Source organism: Ictalurus punctatus, chromosome 15 (assembly GCF_001660625.3).
Source record: "Ictalurus punctatus breed USDA103 chromosome 15, Coco_2.0, whole genome shotgun sequence".
Taxonomy (NCBI): domain Eukaryota; kingdom Metazoa; phylum Chordata; class Actinopteri; order Siluriformes; family Ictaluridae; genus Ictalurus; species Ictalurus punctatus.
In genome coordinates, this window is record NC_030430.2 from 21153609 (window position 1) to 21181394 (window position 27786).

General features: G+C 38.2%; 1 protein-coding gene and 1 long non-coding RNA gene across 3 annotated transcripts; one reads left to right on the forward strand and one right to left on the reverse strand.

Moving 5' to 3' along the window:
- Positions 1-14790: 14790 nt before the first annotated feature.
- Positions 14791-26560, forward strand: zgc:153867 (uncharacterized protein LOC337226 homolog). 2 transcript variants are annotated; one of them, XM_017487441.3, is made up of 7 exons: positions 14791-14924; positions 15434-15461; positions 18951-19094; positions 19244-19417; positions 22402-22479; positions 22664-22706; positions 26002-26560. In XM_017487441.3, exons 1-6 carry the CDS (start codon positions 14922-14924, stop codon positions 22690-22692), a joined length of 456 nt encoding a protein of 151 aa, XP_017342930.1. In that variant the 5' UTR covers positions 14791-14921; the 3' UTR covers positions 22693-22706; positions 26002-26560. The 2 variants fall into 2 exon arrangements, with proteins under 2 accessions (XP_017342930.1, XP_017342929.1); XM_017487440.3 differs by lacking the exon at positions 22664-22706 and having other exon boundaries at positions 14794-14924.
- On the reverse strand, positions 18979-21834 carry LOC108276092 (uncharacterized). Its single transcript, XR_001814833.3, has 2 exons — positions 21339-21834; positions 18979-19140 (listed from the first exon to the last, which is right to left on the reverse strand). It is a non-coding gene; the product is annotated as an uncharacterized LOC108276092 (long non-coding RNA).
- Positions 26561-27786: the final 1226 nt, after the last annotated feature.

Consider the following 27786-nt stretch of genomic DNA (forward strand, 5'->3'; position numbering starts at 1 on the left):
AGCAGTACAGAAAATGGATGGATGGATGGATGTTATTTGGCAATGCAACCACTGCAGGTTGCACACATCTGAAGGCACGTGTGACTATTTTTCTTGAGGTTTTTTTTTTCTGACACCTAAACTCTGTAGTATCTGACACCTAAACACTTATTCTGTACCATGAAACTAAATTGGCACTACATAAATATGTCTTCAAAACAAAACTTTTTTAACCATTATGTTGTTGTTTGTAAAAAAAAAAAAAAAAAAAAAAAAAAATTAAAAAATCAATAAATTATAATAAAACTAAAAAAAAAAAATTAATCTAAGGAATTTGATGAGAAATGAGAAAATCCCACATTTTGTGAAAATCTACAGTGTTGGAGAGATGTGAAACATGATGAAACACAACCTCTTCTGCACTATTCATGTAAATGTGTGAGTGTGTGTGTGTCTAAATGAGTGACTGTGCTCATTTAACTGTGTTCTGTCCCATATGAACGAGAGATCATGTGTGTGTCAACAGTGTGTGTACTCTGTGTAAGTGTGTTACGCTTCCCCGAGGCTCCCTAAGTGACCCCGCTTCTCTGTAACCTCACATCCCCGGAGTGTTTACAAAGTCCTGTGTCACACCTGTGTCACAGAAATGAACATTCCTGACCTCAAGGGAATGCTTTTTCACATGACCTCACTTTCTATACTTTCCTAATGTTCCTTTAAGTCTCCATGAAGTCAGATGATCTCTGAACATGAGACGTTAGGCCACGGCTGCGTCCCTCCTGTTGAGAGAGTTCAGAGTTCAGGCCAGAGCAAAATGAAACAGCTTCTCAAACTCTCATGACTCTGAGCACGTGTTTTAGATCTGCATCAGGTCACACTTTATGTTTGACATCTATATCAAGGCCTGTGGGAGAAATGACACCTACTAGATTGTTGTCGATTAATGTAATAAATACAAAATAATAATAATTAGTAACTTATATTGTCAGTTGATGTTGCCTTATCAGGTCAGCTTGAAACAGTAAGTCAACCAATGTTGTTTAATAGCTAAGCCAGCATTATCTGCATTATTTTTCTTTTCCTAAACCAAGAAAATGAATTTGAAAAAATAACAATTCAAAGCCAAATAGAATGAAGGGAAATAGTAAAAAGAAAACACTTTTTTTTTGTGTGAATGTACATTGACATTTATGTGAATGATGATAGTTATGGTTTCCATCACAGCAAAAACAATACAATATAAGGATTGAATATATGATTTTGTATGTTTTAATCATGCAGTTTATTGTTTTCATTCATGAATAATGTCAAACATACATTATATTTTAAAATTGTGATTAACAGAAATGCAGTATATGAATAAAAAGGCATTCCGGAGAAAAACTGTAATCATTATACAGCACCAAAAATGTAACTATCGACTGATTTTTAAAAAATAATAATAATCTGTTACATTGAATGACATTTCAATAGACGGAACGTCTGTTAATCCAATTTAAAATCTATTGTTTGACAATAGTTATGAATAAAAACAATAGCATTATATTAAAAAACATATAAAAGCATTTATCCATATTTTGTATTGTTTTTCTTCATGAATAACATCAAATGTATCTTTTAATGGGGATTAACAGAAATTCAGTCTACTGAAATGTTCAGTAAATCATTTATGCTTTTATCTATCGATAAAATAAAATAAAAAAATTAAACAGAGAACACTTTTAGCTGTACCTTTAAGCAAATATGTACAAAATTGGACTGTAATGTTTATACACCACCAAACAATTTACTTGTTTTATTTTGAAATGTGTTACTATTGAAACGTCTACTTTGTTCTCTGTTTATCATTACGATTATTGTAATATATTTTAATATACTTCCAGTAATCAATTTTCTGTTGTTGTTGTTTTTGTTGTTGTTGTTGTTGTTTTTTGTTGTTGTTGTTGTTTTCTAAAAAATATCTTTAAATCACTGAAAGCACAATGTTTTATTATACTATCGTTTTAATTGCTGGTGATGTATTCTTTGACAGTGTAAACCCTTTACATCTTTGAGCCATATATATTTCTCTTTATTATCTTTCTGTAAAAAAAAATATCTAAAAAAAATAAATTAAAAAAATAGTATTTTGAATGACCCTAACCTAGACTGTAAAGAAAAGGGGGACATTTTAAAAACATTTTGAATTAACAATCAACATTAAAAACAAACCCTAACATTCCATGCACTCTTGTTTCGTAGACTGATGTCTTCTTTTCATTATAATTTCCTCATTAATTAGAACTTGTTCCTCCATATGGTATTTCACTGTGTGAAACTAACAAAACCAGTGAAGATTTAGCAGAAGGCCGACAGGACATTAAAAGCCCATCTCTGAGCAAGTGAATCCACCCCCTGTCAACACGTCAACCCCAATAACACAAGTTTGTTGTCTACATCTCATCTTTCACAATAGAGTAGTGTTTCTCCACGTCTCTCCAGTGAGCCCATTGTGGTGTTATTAATATTACTGTGTTGTCATTTCTAATGGTTGAGATTCCTTTCCTGTGTGCAAAGAAACCAAAAAACCACAACTCTTGCCACAAGTGAGTTATCCCTTGCTTGTGTCCCAGGGGAGCAGTTTGGAGAGGAAAGGGGGGACATGTTCGCTTCTCTGACAGATGGGTCCTTGTTCCTGGCTTTTTCTCTCCCTCTTTCTCTCACTCACTCCCTCGATCCAAAACACAGACACAGACACACTCGCTTACACTGAGACTGCACGAATACAATAGGAATTAAAGCCAGGCACACATGCTCCCTCTAGCCCTCCTGAAAGCTGAGCCCCTTGTAGTAATAATAAAAGAAGGGTGTATCGGGGTGACGGGCATCAAACTGTTGGGTACAACTTTCCATGCAAATGAGGAACTTAAAGGTCCTGAAATAAGCATTCTGGTCTGGGTTGGTGATAATTATTCAACAATTATATTGATAAAAGCTAGATAAAGGTAAAAAAAAAATTACAAGACAGCTCTGTGTGTGTGTGTGTGTGTGTGTGTGCGTGTGTGTGTGTGTGTGTGTGTGTGTGTGTTTACTGAGGTTAAGGTTTGAGTTTGATTTAGTGTCAATTAGGTGCATTAATAAATATATCAGTGGAAGGTCCTCACAAAGATAGTAAGACTTATTAGTAGTGTGTGTGTGTATGTGTGTGTGTGCACGTGTGGGTGCTTGTACGTGTGTGTGCATGCGTGTGCATGTGTGCATGTGTGTGTTTACTGAGGTTAAGGTTTGAGTTTGATTTAGTGTCAATTCTCTGCATTAATAAATATATCACTGGAATGTCCTCACAAAGATAGTACGACGTAGTTTGTGTGTGTGTGTGTGTGTGTGTGTGTGTGTGTGTGTGTGTGTGTGTGTGTGTGTGTGTATGTCAGCATTTTATCAGATACGTTTTAAAGTCCCAAAACGGCAGCCCTGATTTTTTTTTTTTTTCTTTTTTTTTTTTTGCTCAATGGACCTGAATGTATGAGTGTTGCACACAGGATCCTATGGGACTGCCATGCAGGACAACTGAGTCCCAAGTCCCCTCAATCATACAGAATAGCAGAGAGGCAGTGCAAACCCAGCATGCACTTTTACCCTTAATATCTATCAACACTGGCTTGACTACTATGAATTATTTCCTGTCTTGATTAGCAACCATCATGGCCAGTGAATGCGAAATGAAGCGGCCACTCGAGCTAACGCAGTCGCATGGGAGGCCGCAGGGGCCGGTCTGCCAGTTTGCGTAAATCAATCCCATATTATATCACAAGCCCAGCACATAATTGCAAGCGTAAAATTGCCCATTTAGACACTATGCCACCTGCAACCCCTCTCTAGACATTCTGCTTCACTGCACTGACATTAACATGGCTGGAGGAATTGAGGATGGCAGACAGCTTTGTGGATACATTGATGACCAGACAGTGCCTTTTAAAGGCTGTGTAAGATGTATGGTCGTGGAAAGCAGTGCTATTGGCTTTTCTTTTTAATGCACTCTTCAGAGAAGAAAAAAAACTCCCGCTTAGTTCATGTATCTTTGTATGAGTTTGGATTTTGGAAGTTTTAGTATTATGTTTAAGAGTCTTAAACAAACCTGTATGTACATATTGCATGGATAGCCTAAGACATTTGGAGTACTTCATTTAAATCTGGAGCACTTAAAGGTTCCTCGGTTGTTCCTCTTTTTAAAGATATTAAAAAGAGTTTCTTTTAGGAAGCTAAGAACTATCTAAAGAGCCTTTTTTTTTTGTAAGAGTCTAGAGGAACTCTTGGTGAAGTGTTTGTCTTCCATAAAATGAAGAAAATAAATGAGGTTTTGTTTAAGCAAAGCAGAGAACACTGTGTCGCAGTCAGGCTAAAGTCTTCATCACATCAGTGTTCATCCATTCCTGTCCCTGAACCTCAGCCCTGTTTGTGATGAACTGAGAGAGAGAGAGAGAGAGAGAGAGAGAGAGAGAGAGGGCGGAAGGGAGGAGGGGATTCCATCTGCCAAGCCGGCTGTCCTTTGGGATGTGGGCATACCCCAAGGGGCTTTAGCGGGGTGGGGGGGGAAGAGCCTGAATGGATTGCACCCATCCACTAATCAAGGGCCGTAATCTTTATAAGCAAACACAATGCACAGATTTTGTCCGTTCGTGGTGCAACCCACAGCTACAAACCTAATCATCAGAGAGAGATTCATAAGTATCATAAACACAACGGCAATAAGACTGACATTTTGCAATTAATCACTGAGGCGAGCCGATTTGCCAGGATTTATTTCATTAAATTAAAACAGTTTTGTGCATTTGGCAGCAGGCCATGAATCGGTTGTGATCAGGTGCACACTACCCACAAGTGGCACAGTCTGATTCCCACTGTGGGTTTCTGCAAACGTAATGCGAACACAGCATGCACACACACACGGGCATGGGCACACACACACACACACACACACACGGGCAACTTTAGTCCAATTTCATACCAGTGGATTAAAAAGAACTCTTAGGTAAAACATTATTGCAGTTCAGTGCTGATTAATGTGTGGTCTGGAACTGTGTCTGCTATTTTGCGTTGAATACAAAAATGTTCACGCATAAAAAATAAGGCTTAGTTTAGTTTAGTTGAGACTTTTTTTTTTTCTTTTTGGGTTCCATAATGACCCAACAGGAAGAACACGTAATAATTCCTCCAGCAGGACAACCAAAAGCTTGTATATACAGTAAGCTATATACTCTTAAATCTTCCCCCTGTACCACAAGAGGTTAAATGAAGAACCTCACACAGAAAAGGTTCTGAGAAGATCCAGGTTACAAAACCACCTAGATCCATTAAACACCCAAATAACCTTTGGGGAACCACTTTTTAGAGTGTGTCCAACTATGAGAACTTGTTTTTTTGCTACAGCCCTACGCTAAAGTTGATTTCCCAAAGCCCCACACTGTTACTACATGATTCCCACGTGCATATGGATGTTTGATGCCGAAACAGAAAAAGCAGCTGGAAAGGCTTGGGCTTAAGTGAGACGAAAAGTGATTGTTTGTTGGCCACATGAAAGAAAGACGGACTCAATAAAAGGAATCAAGTTGCATCAGGTTTCATGGTCTCTTGTCAGCTTGGTGCTGCTGAGAAGGGTCTCGGTCTGGAAGGTGAGGGTCCACACGGGCGAAATGGTGCTAAGCATCCTATTGATTGTGCCACTCCTTCAGGGCAAAAGCAACTTCAGAGCCTTAGTTAACTCCCTTCCAGCCGCCTGAAAAGCTTATGGATTCGTTGGCTGTCTTTAAGCTGCCTGTCCTCCGGCGTATTGTTTTGTGAGCCTTGCACAGTCAATATTAAGCTTGGCTAATGTGATATAGAGGCAGCTGCAGGAGCTCCAGTTATTACCATGACACTGCAGAGTGAGGGGTGTAATACCATTAAAAATAAATCAGTTGGTTTGATGATTTGGCATGGTGGAGGGATTTTGTAAGGCATTTGTTGAGGCAGTTGCTATAATTCTATTATGTATTCTGGGAGAAGCTCAGAGGAACAATTGAAGCCCTTCCCCTAATTCGGCATAATTCAATTTATTTTCACCATTGGCCTTAACAAAAATAAAGACGAGAATGTGGAAAGAAGTTTACTTTTTCAATTGGAAAATCGGCACCATTGGAGATCATTTCAAGGGGCTTTTCTGATATACAGGCAGGTGCACACCTTTTTGACAATTTTCAGCTGCAGAGATCCTCTTCTTTATATACATAAATCAGTGGTTAACCCGGGCTAGTGAATATTACAAATGGCATTCATTCTTCAAAAATATTAGCTCAAGGCTTTGTGTGTGTATGTGTGTATGTGTGTGTGTGTGTGTGGTGGGAGAAGAGGGAGCTGTGGTGGAGTTGACTAAGAGATTTAGGGAAACGTGAGGCCTAGAAATTAATCTTTTTAATCTGTGTCTGCTCAGCAGACTCCTCTTTGGATTACCGGACACTTTTTAAAGTGTGCACGTGAGGCAGATTTGGCTCTGCCTCAACGACTTAAACCCTTAAATCCCAATCATACCCCACACCCCCCAAACCACCATCACCCCAACCTTCCCCCAGGAAAATATAGCCTATATTGCAACAAATAGTCTGTCTATATACTGTACATTATATTTAATAATGTTTACAGTGCACTCATCTGTAATCCAGCCTTCCATTCCCAAATATAAATGGACAGAGAAGTGTTACTCCTCTGTATTAATGTGTTATGGCTGGTTATAAGTAATATCTATGATGTTAGCATTACATTAAGCCTTTCAGACCGAGAAGGTTGACTGATTGGTTAAGAAAAAAGAAATCTCCCGTGGACATGAATATGTATTGTCAAAATTATTTTTCAGCCCTATTTATCAAGGTTGATCAAGGACAAGAAACCTATATTTTGTTTTTTGAATATTGAGGATAAAAATCTGAAAAGTCTGAAGGGGTTAAACAGGAAGAGTAATCCTGATCCAGCACAACATGGACACTTCTTTGCTCACAGATATAATTCCGTTTCCTCAGCATGTTAGAAAATCACCTAGCAACTGTGCTAAACTCTAAGCAACGATAGGATATCAGTGTCTTCCCCATTGAATTGACATATTTTTGTTTTTTGTGATATTTGAAATAATAGTTGTTATAAACATTGAAATAAAGTCATTGAAATAAACAACTGCTATGCTGCCTGACTAAATGCCAAAAACCCTGATTGATATTTTTGTCAAATTCTCAACAGTGGATGAATAATTACAGAATTATACCTACCCCATATCTAATTTTCTGACTGTTAGCTATTATGTTTAGATGGACTTAAGTAAAAATGTTAAGTTATGTTCCTGCAATTGTATTTGTAATTGCATTTGCAATTGCAAATTCACTTCTATTTATTACATTACCAGTATATATACGCTCCCTTCTGCACATTGCATTGCACCTTGCATAGCTGTACATAGCATCTGTTCGGCTTATTATTATAATTATTATAATTATTATTATTATTATTATTATTATTATTATTATTATGTGTCTTGCTGTCTTGTTTGTTTGTATGTACCGGAAGCTTCACTTACCAAATTCCTTGTGTGTGAGCACACTTGGCAATAAAGCATTTTCTAAATCTGATTCTGTCTGTTAGTGTGTGTGTGTGTGTGTGTGTGTGTGTGTGTGGCCTACACTGTTTAAATGAAGGCTCATTAAGTAAACTATGGGGGATCTTATGTATATTGCTTTTGGAACAATACAAGCTTTAACAATCTTTACAGCAAGGCTCTTGAGGGCACTTTTAAGTGTTTCCAAGACCAATAACATGACCCAACAACCTAAACACTCTTGGGGAAAGGGGCTTCCTCTGTCACTCGAAAGGTTAGCTGTGTGGTTATATTGGTGTATGGTTATGCAGAACCTCAAAACGACGATTCTAAGCAGATCCAATTTACAAAAGCTCTAACTATTAACCATCCAAAAACTTTTGAGGAACTTTTTTTCTTTCTTTTTCTTAGAATCCCGTAGGCTGTGTCAAACTAGTACTCCGCCTATGCTTAGAATATTAGAGCTATAACAATGCAACTTTGACACACGACCTAGCGCGGTCTAATGTGTAGTTTGGTACGCAGCCTTGCTTTAATCTAATCTACAGTCCAAATGACAAAACGCGGAAGCGCGCGCAGGGCCGTTGGTGTCACAGTGGGGGGCGCGAGCGTGTCACTATTGTTCTGTCACAAGACACAAACGGCGATTTCAAGGCCCATTGAACGCGCGATGGATTGGACCTAAAATCCAACTCGGGGGCGGAGGCTGAGCGCTTCAATTATCGGATGAAAGACGCTGATAGTTAACATCAGTTTACTGCTGTATGCTTTACACGTCTTAAGTTTATTGTCAGTGTAGGCCTGGGAGATGATGCTAATGAAATCAGATTGTGCAATATCGGTTATGTTCACGTGTGCTGCACATCAGATTAGATTAGATAGTCCTACATTGCAAGATTTTTTTAAGCCCTCTTTGGTTGCCACGGTGTCATGTCAGCCATCAGTGAGCTTCTCATATCAAGCTTCCTGAGATCACAGATTTTAATTCGTACCGGATTTGTGATTTTATTTTTCTGCCACACATCATAAACCTACTGTTTTTGCTGTTACTGTTTTGCTATAAGTTCTTTTTTTTTTTTTAATTCCACTGGACAAACATTGAAACTGGTCATAAATTGTGTAAGACATGTGTTTGTTTGTTTGTTTGTTTGTATCAGAAGCCTGTTCCCGGCCTATCCTGTTTATTTAATTTGAGAAGCATATCATGAGCAAACATAGAAAGAGATAAATGATATGCAGCGTGGGAAAATGTTAATCCATTCATAATATAAAAATAGGATTCATAAAACATTAATAAAACAATAAGTAAATAAACAACCAAATACAGCAAGCAAACAAACAAATAAATAAATATATTGGAAGTTGAATTAGAAGACTTAAGAAATGCCTATAATAAACCAGGCTTAAGAAATGCTGACATCTAGTGGCCGCAATCTTTACACCGCTAGATACATGTTTGTTTATTTACTATCATATACATGTATGTGCTATATACATATATATATATATATGACCTAAATCATCATCCGATTTTCACACAAGTCCTAAAAGTAGACAAAAAGAATTAAACAAATTAAACAACTGAGACAAAAATTTATTTATTGAGGAAAATCCAGTATTAAAATGTGGATATTCCAAATATCCAATAGGCTATATATCAATATATATACATATCTTTGAGTGGCAAAAGTATGTGAACCACTAGGATTGGCAGTTTAATTGAAGGTGAAATTAGAGGCAGGTGTTTTCAATCAGTGGGATGAAAATCAGGTATGAATGACTGCCCTGTTTTATTTAAAGATCAGGGATCTATCAGAGTTTAATCTTCACAACACATGCTTGTGGAAGTGCGTAATGGCACGAACAAAGGAGATTTCTGAGGACCTCCGAAAAAGGGTTGTTGATGCTCATCAGGCTGGAAATGGTTACAAAACCATCTCTAAAGAGTTTGAACTGAATCTAGAGAGAAAGTGGGTCATGCAGCAAGACAACGACCGTACGCACACAAGTTATTCTACCAAAGAATGGTTAAAGAAGAATAAAGTGAATGTTTTGGAATAGCCAAGTCAAAGTCCTGACCTTAATCCAATAGAAAAGCTGGTGAAAGACTTGAAGCAAACAGTTAATGTGAGGAAACCCACCACCATCCCAGAGTTGAAGCTGTTCTGTATACAGCAAAATCACCAGTGTTGATTTAACACCCAGAGTGTTGAATTTACACCCTACAGTGTTTATATAAGTCCACTGGACTCAAATGAACACTCTGGGTGTTAATTCAACACTAGGAATTTTACAGTGTACTGAGGAATGGGCTAAAATTCCTCCAAGCCGATGTGCAGGACTGATCAACAGTTACACTATTCAGTATATCCACAACTTCTTCATGTTGGCCTGCCCTGGTGGGCAGCATGTTTGGACAGACATTAAGTACATCCCATTTGGACGAGGAACCTTTGGTCAAGCTGTCTTTTAAGGGTTCTTAGATTTAAGAAGTTACTTATGTGCTATTCATATGGAGATTTGTCTCACATTTGACATGTGACAAATGAAAAAAAAAACACTTGCTAGGGTAATATGAATGTTGAAAGACTCTGGTGTTATTTCACTGAAGTTGTAGGAGTCATATTAAAATTTAGGAGGCAAATAAGCTCCACTGCTTTCATGAATGTTGCAAAAATATTTGAACAGTACTGCTCAATCAATGAGACTTCAGAGATAATGGTTTGTTTTGGTCCCCTGTTGATTGATTGGTGGAAATGAAGGGTCACAGGTCAGTTTCCTCTTTCAACTTTCTAACCAACTTTATGAGAGTTCCTATAGAATTATTTCACTTAATTCCTGTTTGTGGGATTATAATATAATAATGCAACATCTAGAAATACAATACTGTACCTCAGTTGTGAGGCAGTAACACTACCCACTGTACCACAGTGAAGTTATTCACTGTATAAAACAAATGCACAAAAAATTCCACTTGAAAAGACCCTGATATTACTAAAGTTATTTATTGATATATATAGTATATTATCACAGACACCTGTGATTTCTTAGCTATTTGTTTTAGTTATACCAATCACCTTAGGAAGGAAGCTTGGCAGACAAAAGAAGCACCTATTACTCAAGAAATGCAATGGTATAAAAACAGACAAGTTATTAATATTTCTGCCTCAGGACTGTTCAATTTCTCCAACTCACTCTACAGACCCACACCTACACATGGACACGACATGACTTATATATGAAAACAAGCCGAGAGTCATGAAACGCTTTTTTTTTTTTTTTACAGCACACCTACACACTCTCTCTTGTCTCCTCATACACTCCTACAGTTTTCACACACAGTGCCTTCCTCATCACTAATCTTCTCTCTTTCTCTCTCTCTCTCTCTCTCTCTCTCTCTCTGTCTCTCTCGCTCTCTCTCTCTCTCTCTCTCTCTCTCTCTCTCTCTCTCTCTCTCTCTCTCTTTCTCTCTCTCTCTTTTCTCTTTCCCTCCCCCTCTCTGAGGATGCAGCGTCTCTGACACAGATTATCTTTTACTCTCTCTCATCCCTGTACAAAACCACAGTAACACATTACGAGAAGTACAGATATATAGTTATTAAAAGTAAAAAATAAAATGGCACCGAAAAGAGAACCATCGATAAAGAAGTCCCCATCAGGTGGAACATTACCAAGACTTGGACCTCCTTTCCCTTGTTCTGCCTCGACGCCTGCAACCCCAAAGCCGGTTCCAGAGCTCAAGCCTCGGCTACTGCGTCCCTCTGACTCTCCATTTGATCCCAGTACGCTGGAGGTAAGTAACGATCCTGCCACATTCAGGTCAAAATCCAGCATTTTAATAGTTTTTAGCTTGGATTACATTGCAGTGTATTCTGATATACTTAAACTCCATGTTAAATTAGGTCAACGATCTTCTTAACAATAACTATAAACTGACAGAAATCTACAAGACATAAAATCATTTGAGAATATCACAGCATTATCAGCATGTAGTCTTTTTTTCCAAAATATTCTAGAGCACCATTTATATATATATATATATATATATATATATATATATATATATATATATATATATATATATATATATATATATATATATATATTGCTATCTTGATTCATTTTTCCAAGGCTTACAGAAATCTGTGTCAACCCAGCCCCCCATATCTAGAGAGAATAGTAGTGCTATATCAAGATCTGGAAATAGGACACTGGTAAGGGAGGCTGCTTGATATACATGGTATATTGCCTGAAACATCAGCTTCAGCATGAAATGGCCTTATAATGGAATTAATAGTCATAATCTTCCCTTATGTGTGTTCAGACTTAGTAGGATTGGATTTTAATCATGTAATAGTGTATTAAGTATTAAGTGTATTCTTAAGACATGGTGTGAATTGTTTTAATCTGATCTCATGTTAGCTTTAAAATGTATTCGTCTTCATTATCATGCAAAACATTATAGACACATTAGAAATTTGTTGTACGTCATGCATCCTCAAGTGAGATATCATGTGCATTCATTAATACATTTTCCCACATTTAAACGAGGTAACAGTTTAAATCCTGGTCCAGGAGAGCCACAGTCCAGCACATTTTTAATGATTTCCCTGTTATAACACACCTGTTAAATCTGTTAATTAACTAGTGAGTTGAATCACCAAACTGAGCTGGACTCTGGACCAAGAGGACTGTAATTCCTAACCTCTGATCCAAGGCAAACCACTTGTGATCCGAATAGAACTGATTTGAATATCAGTGAACTTGGCAGACAGAGTTTAAATACCATAAACTCTCAGAATAAAGGCTACTATACAGTACAATTGCTTGTCACTTGTGTGGAAGCCTCAGTGGGTTGCCTCAGTGTCTTTTACACTGGTAAGTGATGGAAGTGTATCTTTAAAATTCACACACCAAAATTTCCTGTGCTAACTTAATACAGCATTCATACACAACATTGAAGAAAGAAACGTACGTGGACAGCAGATACACCCATTCCAAAATCATGGGCATTATGATTTTTTTTTCTGTTATAACAACCTCCACACTTCTGGAAAGGCTTTATTGAGAGCATTATTGAGGTCAGGCACTGATGTTGGGTGAGGAGGCCCGGGGCACAGTCGCGTTCTAATTCATCCAAAAGGTGTTTAGTGAGGTGGAGGTCAGAGCCACTCGAGTTCTTCCACATCAACCTTGGCAAACCATGTGTTCATGGAGCTTGCTTTGTGCACCGGGCATTGTAATGCTTGGACAGGTTTGGGCCTCTTTGTTACAGTGAAGGGAAAGCATACAAAGACATTCTAGACAACTGTGTGCTTTCAACTTTGAGGCTGAACCGCTGGTTTATTAATTTAATTCAATTCAATTCAATTCAATTTTATTTGTATAGCGCTTGTTACAATAGACATTGTCTCAAAGCAGCTTTACAGAAATATATAAAGACGGTATACAGATAGTAAAAGTGCAAATTTATGCCAGTTGAGCAAGCCGGTGGTGACTGTGGCAAAGAAAAACTCCCTAAGATGTTAAGAGGAAGAAACCTTGAGAGGAACCAGACTCAGAAGGGAACCCATCCTCATCTAGGTAACAGATAGTGTGAAAAAGTTCATTATGGATTTATATGAAGTCTGTTTGGCCTTAGAAGCAGCCGTAGTCCCAACAATCTGGAACTGGAGTAGATGAGAGCTCCATCCAGAGGTAGGACATCCGAAACGGATCAGGCAGGTCCGGAGAGCAGAGAGGATCAGGAACTATAGTATCTCCATAAAATCGTGTGTGGCTCGACAGAAGGAGAGAGGGAGAGAAAAGATTATTAGGACAGTGCTTAGCGTAACAGAAAGTCTAGTCAGGGTTATTCATTATTGTACACTGTAAAAAAATTACTGTAAATTTTCTGTACTGTAAAATTATCTGTAACTTAAAGCCTTAACCACTGAGCCACCACAACTAACTCGACTGGCGTTCATTGATTCAACCACCTCCACCACTGAATTAACTCCCACTAATAGTTTGCATTGAATCTATGCACGTTAGTTGTAGTGGCTCAGTGCTTAAGGCTTTGAATGACAGAGTAGAATATTGTGTGTTCATATCCCAGCACCATCAAACTGCCAACTTGGGTCCTTAAGCAAGACCTTTCAGCTCATTTGTATCCTGCATCAAGAGAAAATTGATTCTTTTTTTTTAAATCTTTTTTTTTTTTAAGTGTCAGATAAATTAGCAAACGTACTGGATTATGTGTAAAATAAAATAATACTATGTGAGATATTACAGTACCTTGCAGTAAATATGCTTTACAGTTGTTTACTGCACACTGTAAAAATAAATAAAAAGTGCTGTAAATTGGGCTGCCAGTAAAGTACTGTAAAATTTACAGAAAACAAATGGGAAACATACTTTGTACACTAAAGTACTGCAATGTCTTAACGCTGTATAAAATAACACAAGATACACCTGAGATAAAGATGAAGGATCTTGCCCAACCATGACAGCTTGGCAGGGATAGGAACTGAACATACAACCTTCTACTCTGTGACTCAAAGCCTTATCCACAGAGACACCATAACTACACCAGAACAACACTGCTAGCTGATTCAAATCATTTTACCACTGACTTCACTATAATATTTCATTATATCAGTGCAAGCTAGTGGAGCTAGTTGTGGTGGCTCAGTGTTTTTAGGTTTTGAGTCCCAAAAAAGGTGTTTGATTGGGTCCTTGAGCAAGACCCTTCTGCTCAGTTGTATCCTGCATCTAGCAAATGAGCAAATTCACTGCTGTATGTGCTATTTTATACTATGTAAGATATCATACTTATTGTATGTATATATGTATGTATGTATTATGTGTATGTTTTACAGTACTGTAAATTTTACAGTACTTTATTTGCAAACCAGGCATTTTTTTTTAGTTTATTTATTTATTTATTTACAGTATATATTGAGCTCTATTTTGCTCGTGACGGATGGATTAAGCAGTTTTAACGCTATTATGTAAGTTCCCATAGTTGGTTTCTCACTTAACTAAGCATGGAGGCTGGATGGAATACTGTAACTACTCTGCATTCCTGAAGCCTCCTGTACTGTATATGGCGTCCTCTACGGCGACGTAACGTAAGCGCGTACAACGCGATGACGTAGAACGCACGTTTCCAGATCTAAAAGGCATCGGCATCAACCTGAATCCTTGGTTTCGCTATTGTATTGAATGTCCGTGTAGCATATACAGATTAGTTTCTGGCACTCGACTCGGCGTCTCTTCCTCGTTTGAGAGCTGAAAGACGGCGGAGGCGCTTCATTTCTCTTCACTCCGCCCGCAGCAGCCGCCCAGCTCGCGCTTCCTAGCAATTATGGTAGGCTTTCTCATAGCGTTTAGCTAAAGGAGTTAGCTGAAGTTTACGTTCGGAGTAGTCAAGACAAGCCAAGGAATAATACATTTTATATATATAAATATGTATGTATGTGTGTGTGAGAATATATATAACATTAGCTTTCTGCGCATTCTGTTGCTAGCTGGCTTAGGAGAGAGTGATATGGTTTTAGTTAGCTAATTTAAGATTTGTAATGGTAGTGTTTGTTTTTATTTATTTATATAACTGTGCTGTAAAATATTTTTTACGTAATGTTTATTTTTAAAACGCATATGTGTTTGTATTTGTAGCTAGCATACATTTTCATATGGCTAATTTTATTACTTGTGGCTAGTCAACACCGGATGCTGGTCGCGCGATGTAAGTCTCGCGCGTTAGCTAGTTAGCTAACTTTTAAATTCCTTTAAAAAAACAAAAAAAAAAACAAATCACTTTCTCCCCTACTGGATTATCTGTTTACTCCCGGCTCCTAACGCTTTATCTTTAAACAGTGCGACTTCACAGAAGACCAAATTCTTGGTGAGTTTGTCCGAAACGATTTAATTTAAACCCCTGCATGTGGACCTTTTTTAATTTTTATTTTATGTACTTATTTATTTACATATTTTTACTTCCCAAGCGTAGTTCCATCACCTGCTTCTTGCACTCCATCCTAGCCAACAAAATCTTCCCATCTTTCCTTATTGCTGTGTATTATTTTCTTTTTCTTCTTCTCCCTCTCTCCTGCACCTGTGATCAAATCTCCAGATTGAGTTTAACTTGGAGCAAATACATGGTGAGTGCTCTGAAAGGTTCAGCACGTCGCCTGTGGTTTGTTTCTTTGTTTATTTATTTATTTATTTATTTTCTCAGTGCAGGTATACTTGTGTGTTTTGTCCTGGTGAGCTTTTGTGTGTGTCTGGGTGTTTTGTTTTGCATGCCACTTTTTGACTCCCGGTCGGGTTTTAATGTGTGCATGAATCAGTAAAAAGTGAGAGTTTTGAAGATCAGGGAAGTGGTTTTTAGTTTGCGCTGTAGGAAGTCCATCTGTCTCAAACAGGGTGTGTCCTACAGGAAATAGTCGGTTGTTTCTTTATGTTAAAGTGTGCATAAACTGATGGGACTTGCACATTCATGCTGAAATGATGCGTGCTGCATTAGATTCATCTGTGGTTTCGATTCCTGATCTTCCAGCTTAAGGACAGGTATGTTGTGTTTCCAGTCCTGGTCTCTGAAAGAGGACGCTGTGGCCTTTTTAGGTGGCCAATCATTCAGGTTCACCCCTTGTCTGGTTTGTTTGATTTAAAAATGGTTGACATAACACGGTTCACTGTTAAGCGTTCCCCTGTTCCTGGTCTCTCCAACTCCTTATATGGTTAAAGAGTACGTTTCCAGTCTGCCGGGGAACGGTCACATTCCAGCGAGCAGGAAGCACGGCACAGACGAGTTATTTCTGTAGGGCCGTCTAAACTTTAATACTCGGCTGCTAAAAGTACTAAAAAGATCAAACTAGTATTATTTATGCAACGTTTTTAACTCATGAACATTATCATTAGTGATATAGCACATGTTTACTTGCATTGAGTTTTTTTTTTTAATGCAGTGTGTTGATGAGAGCATTGCTGTTATTCTTCTCCTTATTTAAATCACAGCTGTTAGTCAACACTGTGTAAGATGGGTGTAGTTGTTTGAACTTGTGTTTGAAATGCGTCGTCTTCTACGCGTGTAATCCAATGTACCTTTGAGTGTACAATTATTTAATCAGAATAAGAAGCTCAGTTGATATATTGAGGGTTGATCTAATTTAATGTTTAAAAAAAAAATCAGAAATGAAAGATATGTCACAACAGTCTGCTGCAAAAATATGTAATGTTAGCTAAGCTCACCAATACCGCAGTCAATTATATTTATGGTTATATTTAACTGAGGAGGCCAGACATTGTGCAGCGGTGTGCTTGGGTGATGCTTGATACTCCAGGTATGACCGTGTGTTGATGTTTGATAAATTATAGACCAAGGTTAAACTGAAAAGGACAGTGTAATCTAGCACTAGCGTTGATATTCGCGTCCTTGAAGTGTAAATCTAATACACAGAGTTCGAAAATGTCCCTTCAAACTTCAGCCACTGTAAAAAAAAATTCTGGCATTGTCCAAGTTTTTCTGAATACCAAAAAAAGTTTTGTGCGTTTAAATTTCCTTGGTTGGTAATTCTGTGTGAGAGTAAAAAAATATATATTTTTTTTTTTTCATTTGGAAAAGGTGATTTGTAAAGATGATTTTTTTTGAAAACTGTGTTCATCATTGTTCAAAGGCCACAAATGATTGCATGCCATTGTGTAGTGTGAGAGGCGTGTTATACTCAGGAATTTTGCTAATCATATAAGCATGCCGTCCCTCAACCTTGTTAAGGCATGTGCATTTTTTTTGTTGTGTGTTGTGATTCAGATTCAGCAAGATTGTATCAACAAAAAAAATTGTTTTATCATGTTGTCTTTGAGTTTAGGGTTTTTATTTTCGGCCTCTTTGGTTGTGTTCAGGATCTGTTTAATCCATGTGGTAATAAAATGGTTTTTAATATTCTTAACTTGTTTGAGACAAGTGTCCTATATCTTAAAACGTAGGGCTGTGCGAGTAATCGAATTTTCGGTTTCAGTTTCGATCATGGTCTCAGACGATTATGAAAACATAATAATCGATAAGACGATTATTATGCTGCGTTCCGTTTCACAATGTTCTTGTTTTGTCTTTTTAAAAACCGCATGCCAATTTTCTTTACAGCGGTGCGTTTTCGTCCCTCCCTAAAAGGGCCAAACTGGCTCGTCTCCAGGTGGCGGCATTTTTAGTTCAGCTCGAGCTAAGATGACAGAGAGAATTTGTTCGACAAGAAAGTTAAGTGTTTCAGCTGTTTGGAAAAAGTTTAATTTCGAGGAGTTCGATGTGGAATGAAAAGAAATAACGTTTGGTATCATTGGAAAGCTCATTTCCTCTAGCGTCATGACAGCTGGTCTAAACACGCTCATTTCTTTTCTAGAACTCACGCAGAAGCTACAGGCTGATCTAAACCAGGAGACAGAATTTCATTGGCTAAGGAACTTTAAGGTTAATTTCTGGCGATGCGGTTCGCCGAAATGCGTCACGTGATGTGCTCCGCCAACTTTATTTAATTAGCTTACAAGAGAGACATCAATACCGTAAAAAGAGATGCGGAAAATGGAGAAATTTCGTGCAACACATAAAAAAAAAAAAAAAAGCATGTAAGCAGCTACCCATAGCTCGAATAAGTAAGGAAGGTACATGTAGAGGCATAGTGATCTAATTTATTTTTATTTTTACATTAAGTGTTTTCCAGGTGAATTATATTCAAGGAAATACACTGTTAAAAATACAATAGTTATTTTTATAGTTCAATAAATGCATCATGTTTCCAAAGTCAGTCAGTAATCAAGTTTAATAATTGCAATCTCAATATTGACTAAAATAATCGTGATTATGATTTTTGCGATAATGGAGCAGCCCTATTAAAACGTACCATCTACTTGGTTTATCATCAGAATAGTTTGCTTTGTACTCAATAGGGTTAAATATGGATGCATACATTCTTTAGTAGTCTCTTGTTCTGCATCATCTAATGTGAATAGACAGTGCTGAAAACAGTCTGGAATAACATTAATATTGATTGCTGGTGCAGTGTTTCTGGGTACTCGGGTTACACCAGCGTTTACCTGGCGTTTCCATCAGTTTTTCTGTTCTTATGATCACTTTACTTCTGTTTACTGGCTTTTATGAAATGCATGTCTTTTTTGTTTTGTTTTTTGTCTTTTTTTAAACATGACCTAATAGAACAATCATTTTAATAGGAATTAGTCTCCTCTTCTCCTTGTTTTTTATTTTTATTTTCTTTGCACGTTGTATCTTGTCATCACCCCTCTCTTTCTTTACTTTGTGCACTCACACACACCCCTTTCCATATTTGTCCCTGATGTTTATTGAGTCCTGCCCCCCACCCCCTCACACTCTCTCTCTGTCTAGAATTCAAAGACGCCTTCCTCCTGTTTGACCGGACAGGAGATGGGAGGATCTGCTACAGTCAGTGTGGGGACGTGATGCGGGCCCTCGGCCAGAACCCAGTCAATGCTGAGGTTCTCAAGGTTCTAGGCAACCCCAAGGCTGAGGGTAGGGATACAAAGCCAGCACTCTACTCTGTATTATTGCTCTTCACCTAAAAAAAAAGAGAGAGAGAATTGTTTATGCTGTAAGGGTTTAATTGTTATTGTAAGCGTTTAAATGTAACAGCAGAATCACTTTTCCATTCTGTGTTCCAGAAATGAACACCAAAATGCTGGACTTTGAGCAGTTCCTGCCCATGTTCCAGGCCATTGCTAAGAACAAAGATCAGGGCTCGTTTGAGGACTTTGTGGAGGGGCTGCGAGTCTTTGACAAGGAAGGCAACGGCACAGTAATGGGCGCTGAGCTCCGCCATGTTCTCACCACACTGGGTAAGCCTACTTCTCTTTAATGAAGATTATATAACACAGCCGGGTAATATGATCTTATAGTTCTCTTTGTTTGAGTATATCATCCCTGTATCCTTGGTGCATAACCGGAGGATTTCAGTGGCACTGTGCATTCCCTTGTTGGGCTCTGAGGCAGGTGGGGAGCAGGAGTGATGAAACTAAGTAACATAAATATGGCTCACAAAAAAAAAAAAGCCTAAACGAAGGATGCTGGATCAAACCTAGATGACGACTGTGATACTGGCTGTGTGTACCCCCGAAAAATGAGAACTGGCAGAGATTTATACTTCCGGAATCTCTACTGCCTGACATGCCCCTTGTGAACTATCCTCTTTTGTAATACAGAAAGGCATCTCTGGTATAGCAGGCACAGTGAAACGTGAAAACGTTAAGGACTGGACAAGTAGTGGTAGAGTGCTCCAAGCCGTTGCTCCATAATCATGCCGATTATCTGATGCATGCAAATATGTTGGCAAATGTCCCTATTAACCCTACCACCATGCATCACTAAACTGCAGTAAAGGAGTAATTCGAACTAGAAAAGGTGAGCTAGGCACAAGCACGTAAAATGGTTGATAAATCACCACCCTTTAATTCAAGGAAATCATATGCATTTGTGGTAAAACCCACCATGGGCTCAGACAGATTTGACTTGGGTGAATACTGATAAACCACAACAAATCAACAAAAGCTCTACTCCACCTAAAAAGAAGAGTCCAAGCACCCAATGCCAAATGATGGTAACCCAGTTTCATGCTACTGAAGATCAGAGTATATCAGCTGAACATAATCAAAGCTCAAGACGGAAGAAGACACAACATGGTGCAAAAACACAACTACCAAATATAATACCAGATAACATGGAACCATAAAACCTGCCTTTTACAATGGAGGAACTCTTAAAAGCCTTAACTGCCCTAACGATACTTCTGTTGGACTGGAATGAATTCATTAGCAGTTTTTAAAGCACTTGCCCCAAAGCACGTTATTGATCCTCTTGGACAGATTTAACACCATCTGGAATTCAGGAGACGTACCATCCTACTAGAAAGAGGCAATAATCATACCCATACCTAAGCAGGCAAAGATCGTATCGAACCAAATAGTTATCGCCCTATAGTTCTGACTAGCTGCCTCTGTAAAACCATGGGAAGAATGGTAAATAATCGTCTTGTGTGGATACTGGGGACAGACCATAAGATCAGAAACTACCAATGTGGTTTCAGACGAGGAAAAAGCACCTTGGACCACCTTATAAGACTGGAAACATTTATACAGGGTGGTTTTATAAAAGCGCACACTGTAGCTGTTTTATTCGACCTTGAAAAAGCCTATGATACAATCTGGAAACACACCTTCTTAAAAGATTTGCACAAAATGGGTTTTCGGGGTTGCCTTCCAAATTTTATTGCCAACTTCCTATCTAACAGAGATTTTCGTGTCTGAATAGGAAACACCCTGTCAACCTTAGACACACAAGAACTAGGGGTGCCGCAAGGCAGCATCCTGTCAGTCACCCTTTTTAGCATAAAAATCAACAGTATTACAAACATCATTGGACCCAACGTATTATGCAGCCTCTGTTGATGATTTATGTATCAGAAACATGAACATAATTGAGAGGCAGCTATAGATATGCATAAATAAAATTATTTTTTTTGTAGTCTAGTGAAGTTTTTTTTTTTGGGAACAATGGAATTGGATTATTTGGTGGAACAATATCAATACCGCTAGTGAAATCCTGTGTTTTCTGATTTGTGACATTAGAAATAAGTTGAAGCCACCACAGGTGTCCAGCCCCTCCTGTCAATCCCACACACTCAGTTTAAACATCTGTCAAAACTCCTGCTATTTTATAGCGTCCCCTTTTGTGGGTTGGCCATACACGTGCCAAAAAACTCACCGGCAGGATGGATGCCCTCATGCCCATAAGTTTTCCCAATGCTTTCCAACCAGACAGTGATGGCATTTATAATTCCTGATTAGTAGTAGTATGCAAAATTGTGACTATTTGCATTCGAGAAATGTGCGATTCGCATCATGTATATCAGGGGTGTCCAATATTATCCGGAAAGGGCTGGTGTGGGTGCAGGTTTTCATTCCAACCAAGCAGAAGCCACTCCTGAGTCTATTGAAAGCCAAGATCAACTGATTAAACAGGTGGAATCAGCTGTGGATCCTGCTTGGTTGGAATGAAAACCTGCACCCACACCAGCCCTTTGAGGGTAAGATTGGACACACCTGGTGTATATGATGAGCATTCTCTTAATTATGCATCTAATGCAATTGCACTGTTTGAACACCAGAGGTCCCGATCTGCACAACCCTTAGAGTCAAAATATGTAGCGAGCACACTGACTGATGGCTGCAGATCACAACAGCCGACACAAATTACAGGTTACATTGTTACACATCCATGTTATAACAATTAAAGAGCTCTTCAGTTGCTATCAAAGAACTCCAGCTCCTTTTGAAAGCTGGTTTTCCATCATTTTCAGTTAAAATGATGCACTGTTCCGGAGTTCATTATGGTTCAGTCATTTTCCCCCGGTCAGAGACGTTGTTTATTTAATGAAATTTGTGGGAGAATGTATTGGTTTACTTAATTTTCTTTAAGATATGGTGAACCTGTAGTACATTTTGTGTACAATAGCAATTTTTTTATTTGTTTGGAGCAATATTTTATTTATTTAGCTTTATTCAGACAAAAACACACTGTTTTTGCTGGTTTATGAATCGGTCTTTTCAGTCATCATTTTTCTACATTAAAATTTTGTTCTAAATATTCTGAGAATCTTGGCGCTAGTATCGTGAATCGATTCGAATTGTGATTGGCATGTCTAGCTACTGCTACTAATTAGATTTTTTTTTCCATTGGAGCATAATTTTAGTAATGCTGATGAGATATTTTAGTAGAATTCCTTTTTTTTTTTTTCCATGACTAAAGACATTTGATCTTTCTTTAGGGGAGAAAATGACCGAAGATGAGGTAGAAACACTCCTGGCTGGACATGAGGATGCCAATGGCTGCATCAATTATGAAGGTAAAATGTAATGTTACCCTAAACCTGGTGTCGTGACCAGAGAAGGAGTTTCATGTATATTCACTTCTGCATTATGAGCTGTCTTGTGTGTTTGTATAAAGTGCATAATGCTTAAAGATTCATGCAATATAATGTTATTTTTATTAGTGGGGTACATGTCATAATGTTTACTGGTCTCTCGCAGCTTTCGTTCGTCACATCATGTCTGGCTGAGAGCCATCTCAGGAGTACGTCGTCCTCTTGCCATCAACACGTATACATTGAAACGCTTTGATCCAGACTCTTATTCCTTTATACAAGCACGCGTGCCTGCACAGTATACCATTAGTACTACAGCCATTTGGAAATTAAATTTAATACTGTAACCACATTGGAAATGGCCCAGCTGTTATTAAAATAATCTGAAATGGATGATAATCTGTAAAGTTCTGTTTTTGCTCAGAATTCCTGTGAGGTGTGACGTGTCTGTATTTCAAGGGTCTGGTTCGAGCTGGTGTTAGTGTGGAGGATTTGACTCGTTGTTTTATGGTCATGTTTGTACAGCAGCAACACCAGCTCACTCTGGGCCCCTGGCTGTGGCGTGTTCTCTGCATGCATCTGGCCCAGCACTGCATTGGCCACAAGGACTCTGCTGGTTTACATCCATGCTGCACAATACCTCAAGTGCATATATATAATGAGACCTAGACAGTTGATGCAGGGTGAACCACTGATTCTATCTCACTTATTTTTGTAGGGGTTTCTCATAGACCTTCTTAGTTTTACTACCTTTTCTTTCATATAAAAGTGCGAAAGTGTGTTCCACCTATAATACAAAGCTAATAACCGAATAAATTCGAAAATTAGCTTTATTTTTCCTGTTGCACCGCTAGCCATGTTGAATCAATTTAATCATAATTTAAGTAGGTTTTCATTTGTCTAGTACTTTTTGCCATTCGTTATCTAGCAAGCTAAACTATTTAGCTAATAGTAGCACAGGTGAAGGTGCCGGACTATTCTGTGAAAATAAAATAAAACAATTTTGTGTTATTCAGATATAGGCTGTTTGGCATTCATCTTCAATTTTTTGCCATCATTTAACCCTTTAAACACCTAGATACATTTTGGGAAATCTGACTCTCCTGTATTTTTTTTTTGTTTGTTTGTTTGTTTTTCTAACATGTTCTAGCAGTCAGCATCAAGTGCTGCCATATATCATTTTAAACAGGAGAAAGTCCCATTGTTAATTTTTTTTTGTCTGAGGGTGAATGAATTATTTAGAATTTTTAGAAAAAAGGCAGAAGCAATTTGGTGGGTTTTTTTATTTATTTATTTTTTTTTTAATAACTGAACTCAAACAAAACCTCATGAAGTTTGGATTTGTTTTCTTTAGAAAGATATACCTGGATGTTTTAGACTTCCAAATGGAATTTTGTCTTCAAGCACCAACAGTTTGTTTCCGGTTTGGCTCAGAGGATCTGCATGGGTTTCCTAGACGAATCAATGCTGCAGAATGTGATGGCGTAACCATGAAATATCCGTATTCATTACAGAACATCTGAACATCCAACTGAGACAATGTGATCTCAAAGAAAACTGAACTTTACTGAACTTTTTAAAGCATACAGATTGGATTAGTGGTTCAGAAGTTATTAAACATTTTAGAACAACAGTTGTTTTTAGCTGCAGGCAGCGGATTTGGTCTTTGAGGGTTAATATCCAAATTGCTATGTTCGATCAACGTTATTAATGTAAACTAGATGGAAGAGAATTTTTTACTTTTCCCCCCTCCCTATACAAGTGAGGTGCCTTAGTTGCTTATAGCTAAAATGTGTAGGTTTTTTAGGTAAACATTAAAGAAAAGCATTAGTAATTCACGGGTACGTATGCATATGGACAAAAGTTTGTGGACACGACCATCACATCCATATATTGGCCTTCCCAAAACTTTTGACACAAATTTGGAAGTGCACAATTGTATAGAATGCCTTGTTTGTTTGTTGTAGAATTTCATTTTCCCTTCACTGGAACTAAGTGGCCCAATCCTTTGTGCACAAAGTGAGATCCATGAAGACATGGTTGCCAGGGTTGAAGTGGAATAACTTGAGTGGCTCTGAACACCTTTTGGGATGAACTGAAACACTGACTGCACCCCAAGCTTCCTCGCCTGACATCAGTACCTGACCTCACTAATGCTACTGTGGTTGAATGAGCACAAATCCTCAGTCACGCTCCAAAATCTAGTGGAAAGCCTTCCCAGAAGAGTGGAGGTTACCACAGCAAAGGGGGACTAAATCTGGTATGGGATGTTTAACAAGCATGTATAGGTGTGATGGTCAGGTGTCCAGAAACATTTGGCCATATAGCATATCTTCTAAAACAGGATGTTCCTGACCTGCTGATTTGGCATTTGAATTCTGCAATAGTAGTTACAAGCTGAGCTGTTGGGTTAAAACTGGCATCCGATGTTCTTGTACCTAAAAGAAGTACAGCCAACAACCCACCCACAAATTTCCATTACCACTTAATACGAAGGTTGGGACAAAACCCCGAATTCTTTAACAGCCTTCAGGTTTTTCTGCGTAGTGGTAGGAGGACATCAACTATCTAGGTCTCAAGTATTAGCCGCATTTAATGAAATTACAAAAGTCTTTCAGAGTATGTACACTGTGATTGTCTCATTTGGAAACTTGTGTAATGTGTCACTCTGTGGTGCATTGAGTACGTTTAATGAATTGAGACAATAAGAGGTGTACATTCTCCCAAAGCTTTCAAAACAGCACAGTTGCTTCTTTTACTAACCAGCCAGTGGCAGTGAGTTGCTATAATGTTTTTGCTGCTCTTTCTCCTTTCTCTTGATGATTGACAGCTGGGATATACAGACTCTCTGTACTGTTCTCTAATCCTGACCTGTTGTAGAGGAAAACCTGGAGGAGTTTCTCTAACTTTCTTGAGTCCTTTAGACCTGGTCAAACCCTTAAGCTCTGGCTGAGTAGCAGATAGTGATCATCACTCACTGTTGCCTTTTTCTGGTGTAAATGAGGATTGATTGGGGTGGCTCCTATCTACAACATGCCATATGGGCCAAAGGTTACAGCAGTGGCGGTGTGGACACATGGGGGACACAAGTCAATCAGATAAGAATGGACCAACCATGAGATGACTCGGAGACAAATTTGAAGTGAAAGGGTTTCAGAAGTTGTTTGTTACTTGCCTAAGAAAAATGCGCTTCAATTTTGTCTTCAACAACCAATGGAAAACAACTGAAGTTGTAAATTATTGATATTTTTATAACTGAGGAGTGAAGATTTGCCAGAAACTTTTTTTGTTGTTGTTGTTGTTCTTGATTGAAAACAAGCACACTGCTTCATTTTAGGTCATTTTAAGTGAGCTTTAGGTGAAACGTCAGCATGTCAAATAACTCTGTATTCGAGAGATTTAAAAGTGTTGTGTGACATGTTGTAGATGGGCTCCACCCTCTCCTTGTTCGTGATCTGTTTACAGTGATTGCTTCCTAAAATCTTTCTCCTTTTTCTGTTACAGAACTCGTGCGGATGGTCATGAACGGTTGAAGATAAAGATAAAGAAATCAACAAATTTTTGTCTCCTTGTGCATTTGTCTATTTGTCGTCTTCTATATTTCTTGCCATTCTTTTTGTTCATTCATTCCTCTGCAGCTCTTTTGCTTCTCTATTCCGCACATTTGCACTCATATTTTTATTTTCAGAAGTGCCTTTATCTTCCCTAGTTAAGATCCTACATGGCCTCATAACTAGTGTCCGCAAAGCGCAGTGATAATATAAGCACATTGCTGCATGAAGGAGAACTCTCTGCAATAAAACCTCTTCATGCAGCACAGGTTCATGTAGTACCATCATCTTAGATGCAGTATGTCCAGTCAATCCTCAGGCGCTTTAGTGATTGACAATGCTTTATAGCAGGGCAATTGCATTTTCCTTTAGCTGCCTCATACAACAAGGGGCAATTTTATGCAGAAAACCTTAACATCTGAACTTAAAGGTCATGTTTCAAAATGTACCATTTTCAGTTTTGTTTTTCCTCATAGTGTTTGGGCCTAAAATAAAATGCATTTTAAAACATATTTTCTTGGTAATTTTAGTCCTATTTGCTGTGTTGTTTTTGTTTGGTCTGTAGACTACATTAATATTAAATATTACACTACTGGCTACATGAATTTGGTTGGATGCTTGAAAACTATTGTGCTACATTAAAAACTTAACTGCGTAGCACAAACCTCATGGATAGATGGCGCCATAGTCACATCTGTTATCTGATTCCTTCATGGAGCGTTATTTGAAAGACAGAAACTTATGACAATAAGTACCTGAAGCATGAATAAAGTAGAACGTTTTTTTTATTATTATTATTGCACTTTTTGCAATACTGATTGTCCCAAAGCCTCTTTACAGACAACAATAACGGTAGCCTTCAGTAAGGGAGCCAGGGATGATGATGATACCAAAGAGCTAAGAAGGAGGAACCCAGAACTGAACAGAGAGAGCCTATAATTACTTGGCCACACTCACAAATGAGGTAGTCTAGAAGTTCCAATTAGACTATTTATCAGTTAGACTAGTTATCTATTATAAAATAACATTATACACATTATAACCAAAATCAGAATGTTTAACTGTATTTACAACTCCCAGGTGAAGGAAGGTTGATCAGGCAATCAGTGAAGAGTAAGCAGGAGCTTGTAGGTGTCAGGACAACATGAGTAGGATCCTGACGAGAGCAGGTGCACACCGTTTCAGGAACCAAGAGGTAGAGACAAACCTGCTTAGTATGCTGGAGCAGCATATGCATAACATTTAAGGTGATCTGAATGTAACGGTGCTCAGGCAATCCTAACTACCGACTAAAGGGAGAAAGGCTGTGGCTTCACAGTCTGAAATACCAACAACTGTCTAGTCCATTGTCCAAAAAAAAGTAATTGAATAAAATGGTACCGCACCAGTATCTCAGTTCACCAAATCTATACCAAATCTTCTATTTTTACCACTACAGCAAGTCAACTGTACTCTGTATTAAACAGGTGGGTCTTTAGTCTAGACCAGTGGTCACCAACCCTGTTCCTGGAGATCTACCTTCCTTAAAAGTTTAGCTCCAACCGTAATCATGATAGATTTTGAGACCTGCCCATGAGGAAGGTAGAGCTCAAAGGAAAAGGGTTGGTGACCACTTCTCTAGACCAAAATTAAAAAGAAAGTGTGCTTTAATCCTAAACATGAGCAGGAAGCTATTTTATGGGTACGGAACTTGCTGTGTATTTGGTACTGAAAAGAAACCTTCAAATAATATGGAAAT

Excerpts from the sequence above, each read along its gene's own strand:
- zgc:153867 (XM_017487441.3), top strand. Across the intron at positions 19,095-19,243 it reads AGGCAACCCCAAGGCTGAGG|AAATGAACACCAAAATGCTG; the intron begins GTAGGGATACAA and ends TCTGTGTTCCAG. Across the intron at positions 22,480-22,663 it reads TGGCTGCATCAATTATGAAG|CTTTCGTTCGTCACATCATG; the intron begins GTAAAATGTAAT and ends GGTCTCTCGCAG.